The sequence below is a fragment of the Parus major genome, chromosome 4 (assembly GCF_001522545.3).
Source record: "Parus major isolate Abel chromosome 4, Parus_major1.1, whole genome shotgun sequence".
Classification (NCBI taxonomy): domain Eukaryota; kingdom Metazoa; phylum Chordata; class Aves; order Passeriformes; family Paridae; genus Parus; species Parus major.
Window position 1 is genome coordinate 24127089 of NC_031771.1, and position 24509 is coordinate 24151597.

Sequence of the window (24509 nt, forward strand, 5' to 3'; positions counted from 1 at the left end):
GCCTCTGCATAGGATGTGCTTGGCTCCGGCTTTGAGCACTACTGTCCCTCTGTAGAGGGGCCTCACTCCTGCCAGCCCTGCATGCCTCATCCATGCTGTTCACCCCAGTACAGGAAGGACAGTCTGAAAGTGAAGCTGTATTTCAATGTGCGGCATTCCCAAGCTGTGGTGGGACCACTGTTGTCATCCTTAGGCATCTTTTCTCCTCATCCAGTTCATGAACTATTGGTGGCAGGTCTGCTTGGCTCAGTTTTTTNGGGAAGCGGGGCCGGCGGCCGCCCGGCACCGGCGGCGCCCGGAGGAGCAGGTGGGTGCCCGCCCGTGAGGGGTCTGGGAGGGCGGGCCGCGGCTCCGGGGCTGCCCCCGCCGCCGGGCAACAACAGAAAAGCGGAGGCGCCTTTAGATTCCTCTGCCGTGGCATTCCCGGTACAGCCCACCCGTGTGAGCCGCTCCCGGGTAACGCTCCATTGCGGCGGGGCTTATGCAACCTGCGTGGGGCTGCCCACGCGTGCTGCTGGAGTATCCCGTGCACGGCCCGCCTGACCCTCGTTCTTCCCTCCGGGACGCTTAAGTCCAACTGGAAATTGGAGCAGATGTACGAGGGTAGTCCCGGCACGGCATCCACATGTATCTCGCTGGAAATAACTGGGGTGCTCTTGCCATTCCCGGAATTCCCCCCAGTAGTTCAAGCTCTGGTGTTCGTTCACTTGAGTATTTTAAGCTTTTAGTCTCTGTATTACTTAGGAAACGTAATACGTTGTGATTGTAGGAAAACACCAACTCTTTTTTTTTTTTTTTTTTTTTTTTGTCTGCTTCAGGATTTCTATTTTTATGGCATGGAAGCGGGCTTTTTGCTTAGGAGCCGTTTCCCTATTGTTAGCTGTGAAGTGCCTTTCCAAGCACTCTTTTGTTTTGCAGACAGCATCGTCCCGGTGTTTAGACAAAGGCAATGCTCTTAATGCACCTTTACTGATGTTTCATTTAAAGGAAAAAAGAGCACAGCCTCTTTCATGTACAATATTATAATGCAATAATTTGCTCTGAAATGTACTAGCACTCATGCTTGCACTGGGGAAAACAGAGCTGCCGGAGCGCATCCCTAAGTAATTTCCGAATGGTTTTGATTTCGTTAATCATCTTTGTTGAAAATTCTTATAAGATGCTCTGCACTTAACCATAAATGAGCCATGTCACAGCTGAAATAGCTCAATATTAGAAAGTGTCTAGTAGTACTTGCCTGACATTACATCTAGAAGCGAGCCACTGAAAGGTTCTGGTACTTGAGAATTCACTTAGCCACATTTACATAAGTCAGCGCATCTTCTTGCCCCTTTTAGAAAAATGGGGCAGAGCAGAGCACATGCCTGAATGTAGGGTAAGGACAGATGCACCGAGGGAGGCTCAGAGTTCTCTCTCTGTGTCCATAAGCCCTCTTGCAGGATGTCACAGAAGGCAAGTAAGGAATACTTGCTGGTTCTGGTTACTGTCGTCCCTGGAAATAGAGGTTAAAAAGTTGCATCAGATGATCTGATGTATAACTGTGCTCAAACTAGTTGCAATTCCTCGCCAAAGAGCATTTTTTCTGCAGTTTACAGCTGCTTCTTAGTGACGGGTGTGTTGTGTTTTCCGGGGATGGTGCAGGCTGAAGAGCTGCCTTCCAATGGTGTCTAAACACAATTTCAGATGAAACTGGTAAAGTTACTGCTTGGATGGCCACGGCCACACTTGGCTGACAAACTCACTTTCCTCTTTTCTCAGGCTCAGGTAGTGATCCTGGCTCTTTCTGACAAGTTTGGGTGTAACAATAGGACAGCAGAAATTTTAAATAGGCCACAAGGAAGAAGGGGAAAATCCTTCCTATTTATTGGATATGTTTCACTGTTGTAGCACAGAGTAGTTTTTCTGCATACTGAGGTGCAGTCAGCTGGGGAAAATAATAAACTAGATTTAGAAATAAAGATCATCACTTGCTTTTATTTAATATACAGAGAGAATTTAAATATTGGATAAAATGACAGTTAAATAATAATAATTGGATAAGTAAGCAGTATAAATTTATTTTTATGTGTAGGGAAGACACAAGGAGTTGGTGGTACCTCCACTTGCTGCAAACTTTGACAGAAAGTCCCAGATTCTCTTGTTCAAGAGAAGAACAAATTTGTAGCTTGATTTGGAGGGGCTCCTGTGTCACCAAGCCTTGTCACGCTCTGTACTTATTTTGCTTTTATGGGGGTGTTCAGTTTTCTCTCAATCAGCTTCCCCTGCCCTTTTTGCTCTCATGGAGGAATTGTTGCTGACGCTGCTGTTCCAATGGGCAGGGATCCTGTTTCCAGGCTAGGTCCTTATTGGAGTCTCTCGTGGAGGCCCAGCACTGTCGCTGTGTTTGCTGAGGGTATTTGCACTGCTAACACAGACTCTGGTCCTCAGCCTGTGTTTTCCTGTTCCATGTTCTCTCCTGAGCTATAGATTTATGTGCCACTTTAGTCATATGTGCGATGCAAAAGAAAGGAGTCAAAATCCCCTTTGGCATAGGTATAAATTCTTATTTCTCTCATCTGGTGTGAAGTAAAGCATGCATGAGAGAAAATCCTGTGGCCTTTTTTGAGAAGGACTTTCAGGTGAGGATCTGGGCTTCATACCTGGGTGTGATTTGATTTTTCCCATTTCCTGCAAAATAAACACAGTTAGTGTAAGATCATATCTTGTAACATAAAACTAAAAGAATACCTTCCTGACAAGCAGGACCTAAGCAATAATGAGTACAACCTTTAATATTTTTTTTTTTTTTAAAGAAAGAGTATTCTGTAGGAAATAAATCTATTTAATGTCAAACCCTCTGACTTCAATTTTTTATTGAAGCTTGTTATTGTCAACGCAGTCATGTTTAATGAAATTACTGACGGGTACATTTTTGAAAGAATAGAAGGATATGTAACTAAGCGTTATCCATAGCCTTTGAAATTCATTATTGCAACAGGCTGTAGAATTACCTACTTCTGTGATTAGATTTGAAAGCTGAACTGGATGATAATTTGATTTGTATCCTTTGTAGGTTTGCATGCAAAGGTAATTACACCTATTTTAGTCTTCAAAGCACTTCAGGACCTGGGCAGTTTCTTCTATGTCTCCTGTGTTGCTGTGCTGGGGTTCAGAAGTAGTAAGTGAAGGCACCCAAAGATTCAGCTGCTCCTGAAGCCGTGAGAGTAGGTTGCTGCTTTGCCCCTGAAGGTCACATTTTTTTCCTAACTTTTGATAGTTATTAGTCAGACACATAAATTGTCCTGTATTTTCAACATCGCTAAAGACCTCAAACCTCCTTCTCTAACCCACTTCCTAAAATAGGTTAGCCTCTGTCACATTACTGCATTCTAAATCTCATCACCACCTATAAACTATTCAATAGGAATAGAAAAGCGTGAGTGTGTGTTTAATAAAAGCTGATGCAGAAGTCCTGTGTTCGCATCGCCTGCATCCTGCACATGCCCTACAGCTGGACATGGGGTGGTGGTAGTGGGATGCACAGCATCCAGTCTGTCTGTAGGGACTTTGAAGCCAAGCTCTGTGTCACAGTGGAGTTCTGACAGCTGGAGCTCTGTGGTTGCCTTCTGTACTGAGAACTGTGGGCTCTTCCCTGTCTGGGCAAGAATCGGGTTTAGTTCTTTCTAATCAAAGTTGAAGGCAATAATAAAATTCCCAGTTGCTTCAGTGAGGCCAGGATCTCCAGTGCACGCTGGTTTAGGATATGCAGAAGCCACAGTGCTGTACAAGTGTAAAACCAAGTCTTCTAGAAAATGTTTAAGTGCAGAGTTAATATGTGTTATGTGTATTTGCAAGTAGATTTATTAGCATAGACTATCACCTTTTCATTAACCTGAGTTTGTAAGCCTTTGGGATGTTATATTATTATTTTGAACAGTGTTTTATGGCTGTAAGTGGAGTATTTTATCTTTTAATAGATGGCTTCAGATTTAGAGGTGCTGTTACAAAAGGGCTTTGAGAATTGAGAATTTTGTTGAGGACGTATGGGTATCTTAACTAAATTCAAACCCTGAACTTTTTGAATAACTTTACAATATCTCTAGTATTTCTCCAGAATAGGGAGGATGAGCAGAAACAGAACTAGAGAATAATATCAGCAGACCTGTGGTATGTGTTGTGTAAAATCTTCATTAGACTGTTAGGTGGTTGTGTGCTGTGTTGCCCAGAATGGTATAATTTCATTCATAAGTCAGAAATGACCAAGAATGTTTTAAAGTACACTTGTATATGTGCAACTTGTAGTGCCTAAGACTGGAAACCTATTTCTAATTTATTCCACACTAAGATAATCTGAAAATTGTAGGTTTCTCCCTGCTCACAGTTGTTGGAATTTGTTTCCAAAAGTAAATCCAGCTTAGTAGCCATACTTGTTGAGGAGAACTTAATCCCAAATTTGCTCTGGCTCTACAAATAAATTAACTCTGTTGCAGAGGTTCATAATTATAAAATAATAGATAATAACTGTCTTAAAAGCATTAAGTTTTCTGGGGCTTAACAGCATTTGAAGAAAAAAACCCCAACACTTCAAACATACATGTAGTACCTACAATACATAGGATAATATGCTCTGTTTGAATGATGGGAAGATCCCATTTTCTTAAAGAAAAAAGTATTTTGGAGATGAAAGTGAAGAGAAATATCATCTCTTTAAATAAGACAAAATTAAGAGTTGCTGCGTTTCAGCAAGCCAGTGCATTTGAGACCACAGTGAATGTATGGGGATTGCAAACCTTTGTGCTGAGTCAAGCTGACCAGTTTTAGTGGGGGACCCTGATAAATGAAATCCAGTGGAAATTAAATATTGCAGGCATAATGAAAAGATGGATTAGATATTGCATTTAATGTAGTCTTTATGTATAATTGCAGTATGGATGGGATCAAGTTACAGGGACAGTAGCAAGAGCATAAGAAAGAGTGTAAACAGCATCCTAAAGTGGGAGAGAGAGGCAGAGAGAGACGTGTGGGCAGACAGGTTTCTTCTCGTGGACCCTCCTGTGCCAGGTTCCTGTCTTTCACACTTTCTCATCTGGTGCTGTATTAGTAGGGAATTTACTCCCAAAATTATGGGATATTTTATGTGTTTATCAAGGAAAGCCTCTGTTCTTTTTGAAGTTTAAAGTATCTGGGAAAACCTCTTCAGCACAAAACTTCTCCTGGTATTTCAGAGTTTGTTCCAGCAACTGTTGATTCTAAAATTGAGTTGCTGTAAAACCTGACTAAAGGGAATCCGGCGTTGTTGCTTTTCTTATGTTGTTGCTTGTTTCTATAGAAACATCTTGTCTCAATTTTATAAATGATTTCTCAGTTCTTGCTGTAAAATGAATGTTAACACAATCTTTGCTTTGCAATCTTTTGTTTAAACTTCCTCCCACTATGTCACTTTTATTGGTAGCTGCTGTAAAGTACTTTTGGTATTAAGAATTTTTCTAGTCTTCTTGCATTTGCTTCTTTGTCACAGAGAAAGAAGTTAAACTTAGTTTTTTCTGTCTTGTTTTTCATCTGGAATTGAGGTTTGGGGGTTTTTTTTCCCTCATTTCCAAATCTATTGATATTTTCATAGTTAAATATCAGATTAAAATTAACCTAGAGAAATTGACTCGGTTGGTTGTTGGTGGTGTTTTTTTCTCTCCAGATAGTTGAAATTAATTTTGTTATCTTTAATGTCTGTTGGCTGAATATCAAGATCTTTTTACTGCTTACATTTACAAGGTTAAATACTAATTGATAGTTTTATGCTAGCAAAGGATGCAAAGGGATACCAGTCTTTTCCTGTAGTAAAGAGGCAGAAAACCAGAAACATTTCCAATAAAATCATTTGCCTTTCCTGGGCAAATTTCACTTTCTTTTAATGAACAGTAAGATAGATACCTTTTAAGTACAAGGCAGCAGGGTGAAATCCTGATCTGCTGACGGGTGTTACTAGCAACGAAACTGTTTAGCATACGTGGAGGAGTAGGAGGCAGAAAGGCGGCACCCACCCGGCCAGTGCATCAGCAGGGTTTGTGCTGGTGCCCTGCAGTGGGGTGAGGCTCTGGTTTACACAGAGAGGAGGCCACCAGCTGGGAACCTGCTGCTGCTGGCTGCAAATCTCCAGAGCCTGCCCATGGCAATACACTGGGTGGTCATATGGATGAGTACCAGCAAGATTGGATCATTCATTCCCTCAGCTCATGGCTGGCTACCCAACTATTAAATATTTGTAGTTGTGTCTTGGCTCGTGTGTCCCTATCTGCACCCAGCAGAAGTCGGTCTCTTATTCTGGAGGGGAGGGAACTTGTGGTTTCTTCCATTCTGGTCTCTGTCATCTGCTCACTTTCTTCTCTTTTTTTTTCTTTCTTAAGAGTGGTCCTGAAGTATTTTCAATTTTAGTTTGCATCTTCTGAAAAAGGTACCTCTGAGGCACTCTCTTCTGAACATTAATATCCCAACTTGGTGAAAAATACTCCTGTTATTGAAAGTAAGCTTGTTCTTAAAGTCATATCTCACTGGCTTTTTTGACATTTAGGTGTCTGTGGGCTTCACATAGCAGACACACCACCTGTTCCCTGGAGTAAAAATAACCATGACTGGAGTAAAATAGATAGTGAGCGGTTAAATACTGCAGGGAAAACTTCTTACTTGGAAAAAAAAAATTAAATGTGCAGATGGGTATGTAAATGTGATATCCCTGCATTTCTTTATTAGAGGGTTGGGTTTTTTTTAACATCTCATTCAGAAAGTCATCCATCCCTGCATTCTTTCTTACAGGAGTTTTTTAATGTCTCATTTAGGTGTCATTAAACACACGCTTGCTATGGAACTCAAAAGGGGTTTCTTTTCTATATAATGTGGAAATAATTCTCTCAAATATGCCATTCATTTTCTTTCCTTTGTAACTGTATGTATGATGAACTGTGATCTGAGGCATGTCAAACAATTTGGAGACACTGCTGCTTTTCTGTGTTGGAGGTGAACGCTGTGTATGCCTTTGTGTCCTCTCTCATTGCCTTCTTTGCCCAGCAGCACTTTTTTGACTGTAAAATCATAAGCTTTTACATGGAGAATAGTCATTTTCTCAATTCATTGGCCTTTTCTCCTCCATTGTTGGAGTTCAGTGTTTGTCTAATGCCCTTTCAGGCAGTCATGGAAGAAAAGAGGCAATTATAGACTTGTTCTCAGTCTGGGGCTGTTAAGTCTGTGGTGGGAATTTTTCAGGTTGTTTGAGCAAGAGAAGACTGTTGAGGTTTCTTCTGTTCATTAGTCATGACCAAATAGAAGAATGCTACTTGGTTTCTTTTAATGGATTTTATACCTTTAGAAAGGTTGAATGGATTTTATTTTTTTTTTTCTTTAACAAAACATCCTGAATCTTCATGTGGAGAAGGTTCCTTATGTTCATCTATTCCCTCCTCCCCCAGAACAAAGGCTCTTGAACTTTATCTGGTTATTTCACTCAGATCAGTTACTTGGAGGTAACTTTTTTTACACAGAGACAAAAAATTCCCAAACTAAACACACCATCTCAAGATTCTTAGGCTAAGTGTGGAAAACTGTGGATCAAGCTGCTGCTTCAGCAGATGGAATGCCTGGAAACCCATAACTATACCTGTTCACACGGCCACATCAGGGGTGAGGTTACAGAACTAAAACTTGTGGTTACTTTAAAGCTATTCAGCCCTCCCAGTAGAAAAAAAAAAAAATGTTAAATTTGTGCTCCCATGCTATTTTTGATTAGCCACAGGAAAATAACTTCCCAAGTGTGTAGGGTAGTTTTGTGTCCCTCTTGGATCTCTGTGTTCTGCATCCTCCAAGGATTTCTTGGTGTGATCTGCAAATGGTCAGATGCAGGAGCTGTGTGCTCTCAGCAATTTGAGGGGAAAAGACCATAAACTGGCTACATTACACATGGGAGATGCAGACAGGGATCAGTCATAGGCCACTGTGAAAAGTTCAGTGCTAACTTTATCCTTCTCTTCTAGGGAATAGCATATGACTCACTGCAAAGACGGCTTTTTTCTGCAGGGAGGATGTTCGGATGGGATCTCGTGTTTCACTGATCACCTGGTCAGAGCACCCTTTGATAGGAACAGAGTAAGCAAGAGGATTGTCCTGTCAGACTGGTGTGGAGCAGCCTCTGCTCGTGACATACCATGTGTTTTCCTGAGTTTAGGAAGCAGTGAGTTTTGGTGAATGTGTGGAAGTTTGCCATAAGCAAGGGTAGTTAGTGGTCAGAACACAGGGAGTTTTGTGTGTTGTGTTGATGACAAACATAACTGGAAAAGCCACAACCGGATGTTAGTTGGGTTCAGTAGGATGAGTAGGACTTTACCTTCTTTGCTGTTTTAAAGCTAGTCAGGGAAAAAATTCATGAGGGGATTTTCTTTCAGAAGCACTTTAGGGATGTATGAGCACTAGCTGCTCCAGAAACAAACTGAACTTGGTGCATAGTAGCTCCTTTGTGACCTTCTTGTGGGGTTTCATTCTTAAAAAAGGTGATTTTGTGATGTCCTGCATCATATGCTCAAGGGCCTGTCATGGTTCACCTTGAAGCATCAAAGCCCCTAAGCTATTTGGCCTTAACAGAGGGGAAAATTTAGTTCCAGGTTTCAGTATTAAAGTTTTTAAGAGTTTGGATCTTCCAGTTCTGACTTTCTGCCAGTAAACAGTGGGAGACAGCAGACCATGGCTTTGCTGATGAAAAAGTGCCATTTTGTATAGGGAGAGAAATTTTATAATACCAAACATCTGAGAAGACCAGAGGAAATGAGGTGGTTGATGGGAACCTGCAGGTAACAATGGGTCTGTGAAGTACAGTTTGTGCATGTTGAGCAGTGGAGTAGATCAGAAGCTTCTCTTTCTGTCCTATATGGTAACTCTGGTTTTAACTTAAATTACTTAAAATAAAAAATTAGAAACCAAATACAAAATTGAGTATGGAGTCCCACAAGCTCTGGAGCCCCCAGCACAGGAGAGACATGGACCTGGTGGAATGAGTCCAGAAGAGGGCCATGAAGATGTACTTCTTCTGTTAAGACAGGGTAACAGAACTGGGGCTGTTCAGCATGGGCAGGTGAAGGCTCCAGGGAACCATTATAGCACTTTTCCACTGCCTAAAAGGAGAGAATTGGAGAGGGACTTTTTACAGCGGCTTGTAGGGATAGGACAAGAGGGAATGGTTTCAAACCTGACAGAGGATAGATTCAGACTAGATCATCCCCGTAAATCTAAAATAAAATTATATTGATGGAAAATTAATTTAAATTACACTAAGAAGTAATTCATTACAGTAATTTGATAAGGAACATTAAGTTAGGAAACAAATGCAATTAGCATTTCTAATACATTCTGGTTTAGACTTAATCACTTAGGAAAGTCTAGTTCTCCTTTCTCCTTCAGGAATAATACCATATGTGTATATTTGGTGTCTTTCAGCCAGTTGGAGTAAGTTGGGAAGAGAATTCTTGTCTGGGAGGCAGTGCTGCTGTTCCTCTCTTTTCAGAAGATATTTTGGGCATGTATCTAATATCCCATGTATCATTAATCTATATCCATCTAGATCTCTGGCTGCACTGCTGTTCCCCAGACCCTCTGAATTTCTTCATCACTCCTGTGTTTCAAAGAGTGAGGAAAGGCAAAGGAATGCAGATGAAGTGGCCTTCTCTTACATTTCCTCCTGAACTGTAGCAGATGAAGTCTGGGAGTGCCCCCCTGCACAGTACCTGTTAATTACAAGAAGAGCAACTGGGAAGGGCCTGGAAAGCATGTTTTCTCTGGGGCTAGTGCAGGTCAAGAAGTTCCCTCTGCTCCCTCCTGATACACATTGGATTCTTAAAATAGTGAAGCCTAGGCTGGGTTGTTGATTTTTAAAACTTTGAAACAGAAAGTTCTGCTTTTACAGAGGAAGCTCTGGGTTTGCAGAGGCAAGGGTGTGCAGCTGTCAGAATGGGTACATTTCTCACTCCACATTTTGTCTGTTATGGTAGTGTCTGTCTAGCTTCAGGCTGATTCAGCAAGATGAGTATGGAAACAGCCCTATGAAAATAGTTCAGTAAAAATTAAAGAGTCAGCTGGGAACTGTATGTTCGCTGAAGACGGCCAGTTCTAAAATAGTTTAGAAAGTATTTTTTGGCAGAAAAAAAGAAGAAGAATTTGGTTCTGAGGTTATGATTTGAGAGCTATGGCACATAGATGGGACTGCATGCCATTTTACTGTTGCCCTGAAAGTTAGTGAGAGAAATTCAGGCTACAATGTTAAAGCTTATTTATTATTCCTTAGCAATTTGGGGTATTGTAACATTACTGGGATTTGCCCTAAAGGTTCTGTTTTAGCTACACCTCTGAAGAAATGTATTTGTCCAGCATGTGAAACATTATGCAATGGTACAAAAAAATATGCCATCAGTGTTTTATGACTGATGAGCTGTTCTCAGCTTCACTTGCTTTTCGCTGAGTTGCCTGAAGCAAGATATACTTAGCCTGAATTAACTGAAGCAGACTTTGAAGTCTTGAGAATTTCCATGATCATTTTGAAAGGTTTTGTAAGCTATTGAAAAATATTTGGAAAAATAACTTGACACTTGTTCTGTAATTAAACGTACACTTGTCAATCTCTGTGCCTGGCAGCTCCCTGTGAGTATTTGCCTTAGAATCCATGAATCTACTCTTGTTTGAGAAGGTGAGGGTGGGGTAATGAAAAAATCAAAAATACCTGCACAGCCTAAGTGAGGTGGAATTTAATGTGTTTACCTTGTTTAAGAGACAGTGTGCAACTTCTTGCTGTTAGCTTATCAAAGCAAGCAGGGCTGCAATCGCGTGTCCCGCAGCTGCCTCATACCAGGCAAGATGCTGCTGGCATGGACACGTGTGGTTAATCCTGCTTAGCCCAGTGGGAGCTGCGAGAGGAGCTTGCAGATCTATGCCTGCTGGCAGCCTCCTGGCCAGTGCTGCCTTTGCTCTGTGTGAAGGTTTCCAAGACCTTGCTGAGTGCCACTAACAAGCCAGGGGCAAAGAAGTGATGTGTCTGTTTTCCCACTCCTGGTTGCCCTGGCCATGGCTAGAAAATGTATTGATTTCCCAGCTGTTCTCTCAGAAGTGGTCTTTGCACTGCTTGATGTGAGCTGTGCTCTGATCCCCTCCACCATCACCCGTCACATGCTCCCTCTGGTCTCTGCATGCAGGAAGCAAATAAATGTATTTTCCCTTCCCAGCACATCCCTTCTCTTTTCTCCTTGTTGTTGTGATCAGTGTACACATAGGCTAAGAATGCTTATTTCCCTGTGCTCTTTGGGAATGGAGGGGTAAGAGTTCCGTTGTGTTCCAGCCCCACCGAGGTTACAAGACTTCACAAGAGGCTCTGCTTTTTTCTGGAAGACTGATCTTGAAACATTGGGATTATTGATGAGTTCATGTTTCTTTGAATTAAAATGATTTAAAATAAAGTTTAAGTTAAAATACAGTTAAAGTCAAAATGCTGAAGGAAATCCAGTCAGGGGGAGAAAACAACCGAGGCATGCAAAGTAGGCTGAAAAGAGGCAAAGGAGTGTTTGCCTGTACATAACCCCCAGTACTGCAGTTCTCCCATCTCAGGCTCTTCCATAGAATCTCAGAAAGAGTGAACAGACTACTAGTTATGAACACATTACTATTTAGGCTTCCTGCCCCTTTATGCCTCTTACCTGTCCCTTTATGGGATTCAGTACTGAAGCTTAAATCAGACTCTTTACGAATAAGTAAATTTAAAAAAAAAAAAAAAATCCAGATACTTTCAGTTGAGGGACTGTTGGGGTTTTGTTGGGCTTTTTTTCCAGCAGCTTCTGTAGAGCTTTACCCAGAGCATTCAGCCAGCAGGTTCTGCATGGTGGCCTAAAGTCTGGTATTGGCTTCCTTTGGTCTTTGCTGGATGCTTTTCTGTAAGAATAATAATTCACTTTATTATTTTATCTCCAATGGAGAGCCTGGCACTGGTGTGAAAGGGAATTTCTGTTTCTCTACCAAGACCATGCCATGGAACAGGGGATGCAGAATAACATTCATCCTTGAAGATGGAACAAGTTTGCTTTGAATATGGGAGTAGACTAATTGCACATAGAGCTTGTGAGCAATTTGTAGGACCTATTGATCAGTCAACTGAATTATTTATGAGTACCTGCTGCATGTGTTTTCACTGCTGCCTAATGGAAGCATTAGAAGACTCATGTTCATCATCTTGAAGTCATGTTTGCCCTGTCATACCCAAACACAAACCAATAAAATTTTGTGCAAAGAATCTCTGGACAATGAGGAAGAGAGGTGGGATCTCAAGCTCTAATCTAGTTACAATTTACGTGTTGAAATATATGTATTTTCTGCAGTGATATTTACCTGTGGCATCCTCATTTATAGACAGACCTCTGGCTTCCTGTGCATTTGCTCTGACATTTTTTATTTCACAAAAAGTGCAGAACTTGTTTCTCCTTCCCTTCACTTTTTTATACCAGCACTTTGCATCTGTGCAGTCCTTGCGTCTGTCTTCCTTTGCCTGACTTGCATGGCTGCCTACACCAACGTCAGGATAGATTTTTGTCACTTTCCTGGTCTGATCCAGTGCCTTTCTTTCAGCAGTGACTAGTAGCCCTTCAGTTCCCTGGGCTTCAGTGCAAAATACTTCATAGTTTATGTTTAATAGTTTGATATCATTCTTGTTCTGGAGAAGTTCTGGAAATAATTCAGTGGGACCCCCCCCATAAAATTAGAGGTATCTCATTCCATAATGGTTGCCCTGATAACCACAGGCAGATTGCACAGACAGGTAAGATGTATGACCTGCAGGAGAGCTTTACACCTCCTCTACAGTGGCATCTGGAGGGGAGGGAGGCTGTCATATATTTGCAGTAACACTTGAGATGTCCCAGGTTTGGACAAATGACATCCTTAGCATTGTACCAAGGTCACAAGCTATGTAGCATTTTCAGTCTCTTGATTTAAGGAGTAGATTTATTGTATCTTAGTTTTAGGCTATCAGGTAGAAACAGATGAGAAACTTGTTCAGAGTCACAGTAATAAAATTGTGCAACATATTTCCTCTTTTTATCTTCCATCTGCAGGTCCACCAAGAGCAAAGGAACCACACCACGGAGCCTGTGATAGATGACTATAAAAAGATGGGGACTCTCTTTGGAGAACTAAACAAAAGCCTTATCAGAATAGGCTTCACAAGGATGTACTTTGGAGAACGGATAGTAGAACCTGTAATAATCATATTCTTCTGGGTTATGCTCTGGTTTCTTGGCCTACAAGCTCTTGGACTGGTGGCTGTCCTGTGCCTTGTCATTATTTATGTACAACAGTAAAATTTTACAGGTACTATTTGGATTATGTATTTCAACACTGTCATTAAGTCAGTGGATTTATGTGTTTTAAGTAAATGGGTGGTACATCAAAAGCTGCAATGCTTCAAATTGCTGAACTTCTGATGAGGGGGACTAAAAATCATATTTTAAGCCAAATCAGCAGTGCCCTACTCCATCTTTTAGTGGGAAGAAGGGAGATGTTTGTAGTATAATGGTGTGAAATGTACTGTTTTCTATGCTCTTGGGGCCTTAGCCGAAGGATTGGCTTTTCATTTCCCCTCCTGTCTCCCCATGTTCTTGCTTTGTATAGTGAAAATTTCATGTCTGGTTTTAAAAGGACACTTGATGTGAGTGTTATGTTTCACTGCTGTGGGGGGCTCATGTGCTGTTTGTTCCCTCAATCTGCATAATCTGTTAATGTTTTGCTGAAAAGCTTAATCTGCACAAGGGAGGTTTGGTAACAAACCTGCAAGGACAAACATTCATAAGTTGAACACAATTTCCAGACACAAAAGCAACTTTGGTTAGTGTAGTTTATAGTAAGCCCCCAGGAAACAAACCATACCAGCAAAATGCTCTTACACTAATGTTAGTGACTTCACACAAGACTTCAGCTGTTGTTTGGGAGAAATTGCAGTCCTACATTGGCCAAGTGGCCTAATGTAGCACTGCCTTATTTTTTGGAAATGTGCTCAGCTCCTGCTGCTATTTTTCTCTCTTTATTTATTGTACTTGCTCTTTCCCCCAGCTCTCCTTCTTAAGATAAATATTTGGATAATTCATGGAGTTTGTAGGTAGTTCCAGCTGCAGCGTTGGACACTTGCCATTCCAGACAGCAGTGCTAGAATGTTGTCTGCTTCCTCTGGGTGGTGTGAGAAGTGGCTGAACAACCAGATAGCAGACCAGATCTCTCAATGCTTCCCACATTTGCTGCAGTGTGGGCCCACACAAGCTAAAGCTTTGTGCACCTTAGCAAACTGGACCTGTTTCCTCATGCAAGGCAAGAATGGAGTTGAAGCCAGGTGGTCATTTTATTTAGTAGTCTTAACTGATTGCTTTCCATACTAGGCAGCAAAAATGCCTACCTATATATGTCATGGGCCACACAACCTAGAGAATAGGTTTTATAGATTCAGGAGTGGGTGCAATATTCACTCAGCTCTCCAGTAGCCACCCCAGGGATATGCTGGGTATTTCCAAGTTCTCTTCTCATGAAGAGAAACAGAAAAATAGGACAGAATCTTTACTACTTCTACTTTACTACAATTGCTAAATAAGCTACCAATTTAATATTTGCTGTACATTACTTTTAGCAAGAAACTTAATTGCAAAATTTGCTTCATCTGTGATAGAGTGAAATTTGCTTAAAGAGATGCAGTAGATGTGAAATGTACAGAAAATTGCTTAACTTTTTGCAGTGACTTTTTTCCTAAATGTTTTTACAACAATAAATTAGTTGAAGATGCTGTCTTATTCAAAGACTTTTAAAGTTAAGGGAGGGTTCTCTATAATCCCAGTCCTGCAACTGGATTGGAAGTCCAGCTTTATGCATGGATTATTTTGTCTATTCGGCTCTGTTTCCAGGACTCCTGGCCTCAGTTCTTACAGACTTTCCTGTTAGGGAAATAATTGTTAGTTAGAGCAGTGAACATGAAAACCCAGCTCCTCTAGAATCTTTTGTACTGAAATTCCATCTCTAGACATGTCTCTGTGCTTTTCTAATGAGAAAGTGGTATTCTTCTGAGGAGGCAGGTCCCATCTCTGGATCTGCAGATGACCCTGCATGTGGATTCAAGAGGCTCTGCTGAACCAGCAGGACTACAGGGCACTGGGACTGAGGCCCAGCTGTGTAGTTTGGTGGCAGCCTGTGTTGACTGGCACCTGGTTAAATAGTTATGCTGGTGGCAGGGAAACATTGGACAGCAAAAGGTGTTTCTGGGTACGAGGATTTTGTTGTTCACAACTTGAAGTCCCAAAGCAAGCAGCATGTACAGGCTGAACTCAGAGCCAGGAGCTCTATACTCAAAAGTGCCTAGGGGTAAGCTTTGGGTTTGTTTCAGTTCCCCTAGAAGGAGAACATCTGTCTACATCTTTGCAGATTTATAGATAGAATGATGGGGTCACGTATATTCTTCTCCTGTATAAGGGCTGTATTACAAAAGCATCCTGTTGTTAAAAGTGGAAAAAAAATCCTCTCTTTCTTCCCACAATCTACTGTACAAAGGATCTCATCTAATTCCTTTCATCCCATAGGAAAAAGTGTGTCTGTGATATCCTTGTTGCATAGTTCTCTTGTGTAAAGATGCTGTGCTGTGAGATGGCATGTGGTATTTCCTTGAAGTGGTGATTTTGCTCTGTACATAAGGAAGGGGGAACAGTGAACCACGGGTGTGACCAACAACTTCAGTGAGGACATGGTTTATATGCATGTGATATTTCAGTATGAGCAGAACTGTGACTTGCACTCATGAATTCAGTTGTTTGTTCAATGTTCATGTTTGTGTACATGTAGTCTGGGGAAAGGTGGGGTATCTTTGGGACTGAGATTGTGTTTAGTAAATGTCTTAGGTGGTTTCTCTTAAGGGTAACTATGTCTTGTCCTTTGTAGAAGTTTTGCATGTTTAAAAACCTGAAAAATCAGTGCTAGTGGTGTAAGGTTGGCTGAAAATGGAAAAAGAAGAATGCATCACATGAACAATCCTCCTCTCCTGTTTGGTTTCATACATTCCCTTGTATATAACAGTTTGTACTGAAGCGTCTGTCCTAATTTTGTGCTATTACTGTACTGTCTCCCTCTCATTTGCAGAGAAGGCAGGTGGAGCTAAGGAAAAAGGGGAGCTGGGATAGAATCAGACATAAAGAGTGGAAAATGGATTGGGGTGAAATGATGCATATGTGTCCAAAGAGATCTGATCATAAATGTGTGCCAAAAGAGAGGGGGAAATGGGAGAACAGTCCTTGCTTGTGTTTTTTACTCCATCCAGACCTAGTAGGAAGGCAAAGGAGGCACCAAATGTTCAAAGGATGTCCCTAGCCAAAAAAGCAGGAGGTTAATTTTAAAAAAGACAATTTCACTGTTGTCTACATAGTAAAAATTGATAATGTTATTTATGTTGTTGCATATTATTATTATTGATAGAACTGAAAGCACCTTTATGCATCTGTGTGTAGGACTGTATGAAAGAATGTCCTTTAAATCTGTGTTAAACAAAAAACAATATAGTTCCTGTTGGTCAGTGTGACATTGCAAGCGTTTTACATAACCTCTGTTTTTTAAGGGATGGACTCTTCAGTACTGTTTCACACCTGCCAAATGCATAAATGGTTGAAATAGTGTGTACAGAGAAGCTCTGCAGGAGAACCTTGGAGAACCCTGTTTGCACTGAAGCATCATCACATCAAAACTGTCCATATAAAAAGGAAAAATTGTATTTCTTAAAAACTCTGTGAATCCTATGGGAAGCACTTTGTTACTCTTTCTAATAAAAAGTATTGCCATCAATGAGATCTGTGAATTCTGTGTGGTGCTTTATTCAAAGTTACTTGGATGCTTTCAGAATGTCATGGTAGGCCCAGAGGAAATGGGGCAGTGTTCAGATATCCACTGAAATCAGTTAACTTGCAGTTGGTGGACAAAAAAGTGCAGCACAAGAGCTGAATAAACTCCATCAGGTCTCTATGGCTGTATGCACCAAGTTACACTAAATTAAAAGAAAATAAATAGTAGAGCTAGATGTTAACATATAATGGCAACATTATGATGCAAAGTAGCTTTTATTTCACAGCATATCTATTTTGCATCCAGAGCAGCCTCTGAAGGGAACCAGATGTAGTCAGGGGTGTGAAAAATCCTTTGATGTGACAATTGCTGTGCCACAGAAAGGTTTGGGGGTTTTCAGCTCGTTTTTTTTTAGATACACATAGAACATTATGTGGTTCAAAACAAATCTACTTCAAACTGTTGTTTTGATTTGCTTCTACAGGTCAGAAAGGTGTTCATTCTGCCACATCCAGCAGACACCAAAATGTATCTGTGTTGCTTAGGATGCCCAGTGAGTTAAGCAGTTTATGGTTTTTTTTTTAAAGTAGCAACGTTGAATTTTGGTCCTTTAAACTCTTACTGGTGAATGTGCACAAAAGAAATAAGGCTTATTCATGAATAAATTCAAGCCTTCAGGTTTTATTTTAGTTAAAGTATCTTTGTCAGACCTTTTCTAGGGTGCATGTAAGTTCAAAACAGCCTGGCTTTGACTGATTCTTTCCATCCTGGGCTTTAGTCTAGGGTTTGGGAACTTCTTAGCCTCTCCCCTCTGCCAGAGCTGACAGCTTTATCTGCTTGTCCATTCCTCCTTTCGCTCTGGTGTTTCATTCTCTAGGGGTGTTCACTTTGAACAGTCTTTCCCTGTGCCAAGGGTTCAGGCTTTTTCATCTTTCAGTCTTCTTTAAAGCCATCTAGACAGAAAATCCATTTTCAGATCAGTGTTTTGTTTGTTTTACCGTGTGCCTGCTTAACACCAGAGGGGAAAAAATTAGAAGATTTTTAAAAAATATGTGTGTGCTGGTCAGTCACTTCTTTTTTACAGTGCTTATCTACTGGTTTATATGATGGTTACCAAACAGTGATTTGCGATCACCAAAGAGAGCACTGAAAATGTGGAGAGTGAGGAGCTGTTGGGAGGTTGGGACCAGGATTTTGAGAATAGATGGGTCAAGCAGCATGTGGCTTAAGAGTTGTTTCAAGCTTAAACAGGCAGGTGGACTTGTAACTTCCCCTAACTCCTGCCAATGACTTGGTTGATTCTGGGAATATTTCCAAATGGATATAAAATCATCAGTATTCCTTCTACACGCTGAAGAAAACTGAGCTCTGTTTTACACGGAGTTAAAGGGGATGAGAATGGAAATTGGATTAATAATAGTGAGTTTTAACTTGAATGCAAGTTTCTGATCTTTTCAAATTCTGATCTTGTACCATGCAGATAATATTTGTGTCTTGTATGCAGTTATCACAAGTCTTCATTCCCCCCCCAGCCTATATATGTATTTTCTAGTCAGTACAAAAGTGAAGCTGCTGTGATAATACAGTTTTTTCCCCCAGCTTATTGAGAACTATGCACCCTCTGTTTCCCCTCAAGTGGCAGGAGGGGTGTGACTGGGTTAAAGGACTTCTGGTGAGAGGAGCTGCTCTTGCTGCAGCCTTTGGGTATCTGTCTCCTCCCCAGGGTACAGCAGGCTACCAGTGCTGTTGAAATACCTGGAGTCCAGGTGGCATGGAAGGGGAGGGACTGTTACACCACAGTCCAAGGGATTTGATCAGGCAGCGTTTGAGACAGAGCTGTTACAGAGTGCAGTGTCCAGATTTTATGTTAATTTATTGAAATTTAATTAAGCCCCATTCTTTCTTGGCTTGTCCTGGTGCATCACCTTGTGTTCGGAAAGAATGTTGCTCGTGGCAAATTGTTCTGCACCATCTGTGTGTACCTAGGCATCTTTCAGTTGCACCATGAACTGCATTTTAAAACATTACAAGGGAAAAGGGCTCAACTTCCAGTCCTTATTTGGATGAGGGTTTAATTCATATATGTGAGAAGAGAGCCAAATTAGTCTCTGGCACTCTGCTGAGGGCTTCCTTTTAAAGGAAAAATATGCCAACTGATGTGGGAGTGATGGATGTATGGGGTGCATACATTTGCATACTGTCCAGAATGGGTGGTGGAAGGTGACCATTCTTCTGTCCTAGTTCACAAATTAATTGTCTAGTTTTTATTGTAGCAATCTTCCTCAAACTAGCTGAAACATACTTCCTAGGTGCAAGAAGTCCATAGCAAGGAAATGAATTATTAATTAAGGAAAATTCTTTGCCAGCCAACATCCTGGTCTGTAGCAGGAAGTATCTTCTTGACCTGAATAAAATTTGAGTCAGTGCTTTGGCTTATTAAATCTATGTTGAATATTTTGCCTGTTTAATGTTTTAAACTATTCTTTCATTCAAGTCCTTTCTAAAAGCTGGTAATAGCAGTCCAAAATTCTTGAAAGCCAGTAGGTGGCTTTCTGTCAGTAGGTGTTACCAGTGGGGCTGAAGGTAGCCTGTGAATATGGAATGGCAGGTCACAGGCCAAGACTGGTGCATCTTTAATGCTACCCGGCTGGTGTTACGAAGCCTTCAAGCAGGTTTGTGGCATTTCCTTTGCTGTCACTTTCTGTATTTATGCATCTTGTTAGGTGCTGAATGAGAGCTCGTATTAGCCAAGTACCTGATTTCCTCAGGCGTTTCTGTGAGCTTGTTCTGTGCTGCTGGACAGACTCCACAGAGCTGGGCACCCACATTACTGTCCTTTGCTTCTTGCTAAGAGTGGAAATACTGTCTGGCATCCCACAGTCATGTCCTCATCTTAATAAGATTAGGAAAAGTGTGATGACGCAGTTTTACTGAGGGAGCAAACATTTCTGTGCCTCTCTGAATCTTCCTGTTGCAGAAAGAAAAGGGGAAAAATGAACAGTTTTGAGTCTTATTTTTGATGCTTTGTAGATAAGAGAACTAAAGGCATGCAAATGTCTACTTTTGATGCTTTGTAGATAAGAGAACTAAAGGCATGCAAGTGTTTGAGTAATTTTTTTTTTCATTTTGCTTCCTAGTTTCTTCATTCTGTCTGTGATTAGAGAGATAAGACAGTTTTTGGCTAAGCTCTGTTAGCAATAGAGTTTAACTTGGCTCTGAGTTAACAGGGTATTCAACACATACATACAAATTCCTGTATTTTTTACCTTTCCTTCAGAATATCTATTTTTTTCTTGTTCTAATAAATTAGCTTAGCTTGGGTTTTTTGTTTGGTTCTTTTGGTTTTTGTTTCTAAAAAAAGAAAGAAAACCAAACTCCCCAAAGGCTTTGGGGAGCCTCTATTGCTTGCTTTGGCTATACCTCAGTGGTGGTGGGACTATGGGACAATTTAGTGTTTTAAGCCTTGTTCTTAAGACCTGGCTGTCTTGTCAGCTGGGCTTTACCAGCTGCAGGGGAGAGGGGTTAAAGTACAGTTAAGACTTGAGATTAATTGAATTTACTTGTGCACTGGTGGCTTTGCTCCAGTTTCCCAGGAGACTAAGCCATGAGTTGTAATGACAATGTTTTGCAAAGAACTTTAGAAAATGAGCTAAACATCCAATAAAAAGAATTGAGGTCTTAATGAGTAACTGTTCTGCCATTAAGGCTCTGTTCTTCCTTTGCTACTAAAAATAAATAAATAAATAAATGTGTGCATTCTAATGTTCTTCATTAAAGTTCTGAGACTGGTAGCACATATCCTTTTTGATGTTACCCTTTTCCCACCTTTTCTGAAAGCTTCTTTCAGGACTGCGACCTTTCTTTTTCCACTCTAAATCCCTGTGTAATGCAGACACTAGAGGAGAGAGAAAAAAAACAAAAGAAGAAAATTTAGCAATTCCCACAGAGAAGGCACTCACTTCCTGTGTAGAAGTAGTGCAGGCTGATTTTTCCTCTGTAAGTGCTTCAGAGTTCTCCTGGGGAAGCTCAGAATCTGTTTAATTTAATGTCAGCTCTGCTCCTGTATCATACATGTTGTTTCTTCTTACTTTGTTTTGATGAGTAGCATTTAAAAGCAGGTTTGTGACTGAGCTTACTGGGGCCTGCTGCTTTGAATCTTCACAGTGATTTTGCAGAGAGAGGGTTCTGGATGAATTCTGAAAAAAAAATAAGAGGACAAGAGCAGTTAGGGCAGGGCAAAGAGTTGTGCTGGGGTGTGGGAGATGCTCCTTCCATTCTGACATGAATTCAGCCCTGGGGATTTTTTCAGAAAGCTGAAAGCTGCAAAATCACTGTGAAGATTCAAAGGGAGTTTTCAACCTTCAGTAACCTTTCCTGTAACACAAAGTCATGAAGAAATGTGCCAGAAATAAGATGTTTAACTGCCATGGTATCTGATAAGATAAAAAGGGTTTTTTGGAGTTTCCCATAAAACAGTGAAGTAGTCGAATCTTCTATTCCCTTAACTTTCAGCACTGTTAATAATTCATTTCCTACATTGCTGGTGTTTGGGGTTTTTCCATGTTTGTAGTCAATGAGTATTAGAGTTAATTTTTATCTTCTGAGCTCTTAACATTCTCCATCTTGGCATTTTTGTGCTATGTTTTTATTCAGTGCATTGTCATTCATAATGAGCTGAAAGCTTGTTAGATGCTGCTGTTGACAGGGGTTTTCTAGCCCTGCCCAGAAACATAACCTTGTGCTGCCCTGTGTCAGCCTGGGGCCCAAGGTGTGTCTCCAGCAAGGCTCACTCCTTGGCAGGTGTGAAGCAAATCTGCATCCCAGCTTTACGGCACCCAAGGACGAAATCCATCAGGATTGTTTCATGACAGCAATGTTCTGAAGGATAATGTGGGTTTTGACAGAAGTCACCTGCATCTCCAGTGACCTTCAACAGGGCAGGCACGTGCTGCCCCTCCTTGCCTGGGCAAGGATAATTCTGTCTTTCTCTGGGATCGTGAAGCATTTGCCTAGATCTCTGCCTGATGGTTTAGGTGGAATCATTTGCCAAGTGCATATTTGCATGGACTAAAATAGAACTTTAAAAACAAATTAAGGGTAGGTTTCTGATTTTCCCCTTTGGGGCTTTTGATAAGGAATACATAGAATAGTTTGTTTCTCAAATAAAGAAGTGATATTTGAACTACTCTTTTGTAAAATGAAAACACAGTGAGTCTTTAAATAAAGCTTCCCATTTCACCTCCCAGGACATCCTGGGGTTTCCATATGTCCTAGCAGTTGCTTGAAGAGCTGTGCCAGAGCCCGTTTCCTTGTGGTGGCCGTGTTTCAGAAAATACCATGTGATGCCAGCTGAATGTGTGTGGGTGTCCTCTGTGTATTGCTGAATCAACATTGTTTACTTGCTGAACTCAGAAGCACTTTATCATGAGGAAAAGAAATGGAGTTTGCTGCATGAAAAATGTATACAGGCACAAAGGTCCATGCCATCATTACTGTAAAAAAGCACTGAAGCATTCTGTGGAAAAAATTCACAGTTAATAGTGCCTTACATTGGGATGATTATCTTTGTTATCTCTTCCTGCCTCAGTGCAGGATTTGCATTGATAAATCCTGCTTTACTAGCAGCAGAAATTTGCAAAACCATTCTAGCATTGCAGTTCACAGATACATAATATCTGTTACCTTCCTGGCTGGACAATGAGCTGTCATAGCAAAAAAAAATTACTAAACATTCTTTTGTTTCTTTCAGGAGTGTCCTCTTCATATTCTGCTACTAATAATGCACACATAAATGGAAACTACTGTATTATTTAGAGGGTTGATGCTACAAAACCCAGTTTAAAACATCTTCACACACTGCACACACTACCTTAATTTACGTAGAATCTCATGTCTTGAAACGTTGGTCTTTCATCTTAAGCATCTGTGCAGGGGCCTCCTTCCTTGAGCTGTGCCTGGCAGTTCCCTGGCTCCCATTCTGGTCCCCAGCCCCACAGGAAGTGGGGGGTTCTGCACTCCCCTCTTCATCAGTCATATAATATGCTGGTCCTGAAAAGTGTCTCTCAGACACAAAACTAAAGCTCAAATGAAGATGGTAAGGAACTATCAAATTCCCCTAAGGCTCACAAAGAGCGGTGTTCAGCACTCAAAGGCATCAACATCAGAAAGCCAGTAGGTACTTAGGTGCCAGCTTACAACAGAATCAGCTGTAGACAGCTGCCTAGGTCTGGACTGACTCCTGAGTTTCAGACAGCCTGAAGAACCATTGGTTTTTTAATTAAATTGAGCTTTTACTTGGTTTGTGTTTGGTCACTCAAGCGATCTCCAGCTCTTCCCAACAGTGGGCAGCTTGGACATGTGTGAGCCAAACTGCAAATGTGTCCTGGTGCTGAGACTCTTTTGTAGCAGTCCTTTATAGTGCCCTCTCTGCATCAGTTCATTCACTACTGTCTCCAAAAATTAACTACTGCAAAGCCCTTTATGAATACCTTCGGACTCTTAACATGCTAAAGCATATTTCTGCTTTAGCATGTTATTTCTTTTCTTCTGTGGCTTCCTGCTTCTTTGTGGGCAAGGGCAAAGCAGGAACCAAGCTCTGCAGTAACATTAACTTGTGCAGAGAGGGAAAAAAAGAATATAAATTATTTATGTGCCTCATGGCTTACTTTTGAGCTCATCTTCAGGAAGCTCAGCTTTTTTTAAGCCTTTGATACTTTCATAGGTGAGCCTTCTCCTTTAAAAAAAAAGTAAATAAAAATAGTTTTTAAGCCTTTTCCTGTATTTGGCTTTTCCAGGAAGTTTAGCACATTTCTTGCGTTTGCTTGGGTTTCCTATTTTGCCTTTTGAACAGTGAAATCATTGAATGGAACACCTGAAGCTGAGATTCCTTAGAGTTAGCAGGAAACTGCTGCACTTTTCTAAAATTGCTTACTTAAGGTTGCTTATTTCCATACCAGAAAACTTACCCTTCTGCACAGAACTACATAAAAAAATAAAATAAAATAAATTTATTTCTTAGAGCCATATACTTTTAATAACTGATTTCAGAGCCAGGACTGATGCAGCTGACATAGCCAACATCTCTAAATCAGTAGGTTATTTATACAATACAGGAAGAAAAGTACAATCAAACTTCAAATGAGACAAGGGGAATGAAGAAAAGCTGTCAGGCTGGAATAAGTTTTACAGGAGAACTCTTGACAGTGAAGTCTTGTACACCGACCTTGTTCATGTTTTTAGTAGTTATGGCAGCATAAGAATTAGGTATGTAATGAACTTACAAAAGCAATAGGAAGGATTATGCAAAATGCTTCAACATTAAGGCCTGGAGTTATAAAAAAATAAGTAAATTTCATAGTATGATGTGCAAGATCATACAGCTCTGAATTCATGAAAAGGCACTCTAAGAGTTCATCTCTTGAAAGTGACAGAGGATGGCTGGAGCTTCAGTTGCACACTGGATGAACAGGAACCAAGAAAAAGATGTGGCTGGCAGAAAAAAATAATCCTAGGATGTTTTGGATATATTTTTACTAGACATGTAATAAGTAATAGCATCACACTGATTTTTTTTTTTTTTTAATATAATGTGGTACAGAAATTTTCAAACATTTTCCTGAAAATCTTAATGGAAGGTGGCTTGTTTGTAAATGTAAAATGAAGTC

At 40.8% G+C, this 24509-nt stretch overlaps 1 protein-coding gene and 1 long non-coding RNA gene across 5 annotated transcripts; one reads left to right on the plus strand and one right to left on the minus strand.

The window, feature by feature from the left end:
* Positions 1–257: 257 nt before the first annotated feature.
* On the plus strand, positions 258–16853 carry FAM241A (family with sequence similarity 241 member A). 4 transcript variants are annotated; one of them, XR_002001668.1, is made up of 3 exons: positions 258–307; positions 13101–13356; positions 16625–16853. XR_002001668.1 is itself a non-coding variant. In XM_033513616.1 (3 exons), exons 1-2 carry the CDS (start codon positions 8008–8010, stop codon positions 13344–13346), a joined length of 348 nt encoding a protein of 115 aa, XP_033369507.1. In that variant the 5' UTR covers positions 7998–8007; the 3' UTR covers positions 13347–13356; positions 16625–16853. The 4 variants fall into 4 exon arrangements, 3 of the variants coding, with proteins under 3 accessions (XP_033369507.1, XP_033369508.1, XP_018861985.1); XM_033513616.1 differs by lacking the exon at positions 258–307 and adding an exon at positions 7998–8109; XM_033513617.1 differs by lacking the exon at positions 258–307 and adding an exon at positions 7998–8109 and having other exon boundaries at positions 13101–13244.
* Positions 16854–17506: 653 nt separating this feature from the next.
* LOC107203424 lies at positions 17507–22492 on the minus strand. The gene is made up of 2 exons (XR_002001669.2): positions 20671–22492; positions 17507–19813 (listed from the first exon to the last, which is right to left on the minus strand). It is a non-coding gene; the product is annotated as an uncharacterized LOC107203424 (long non-coding RNA).
* Between the last annotated feature and the right edge of the window lie 2017 nt (positions 22493–24509).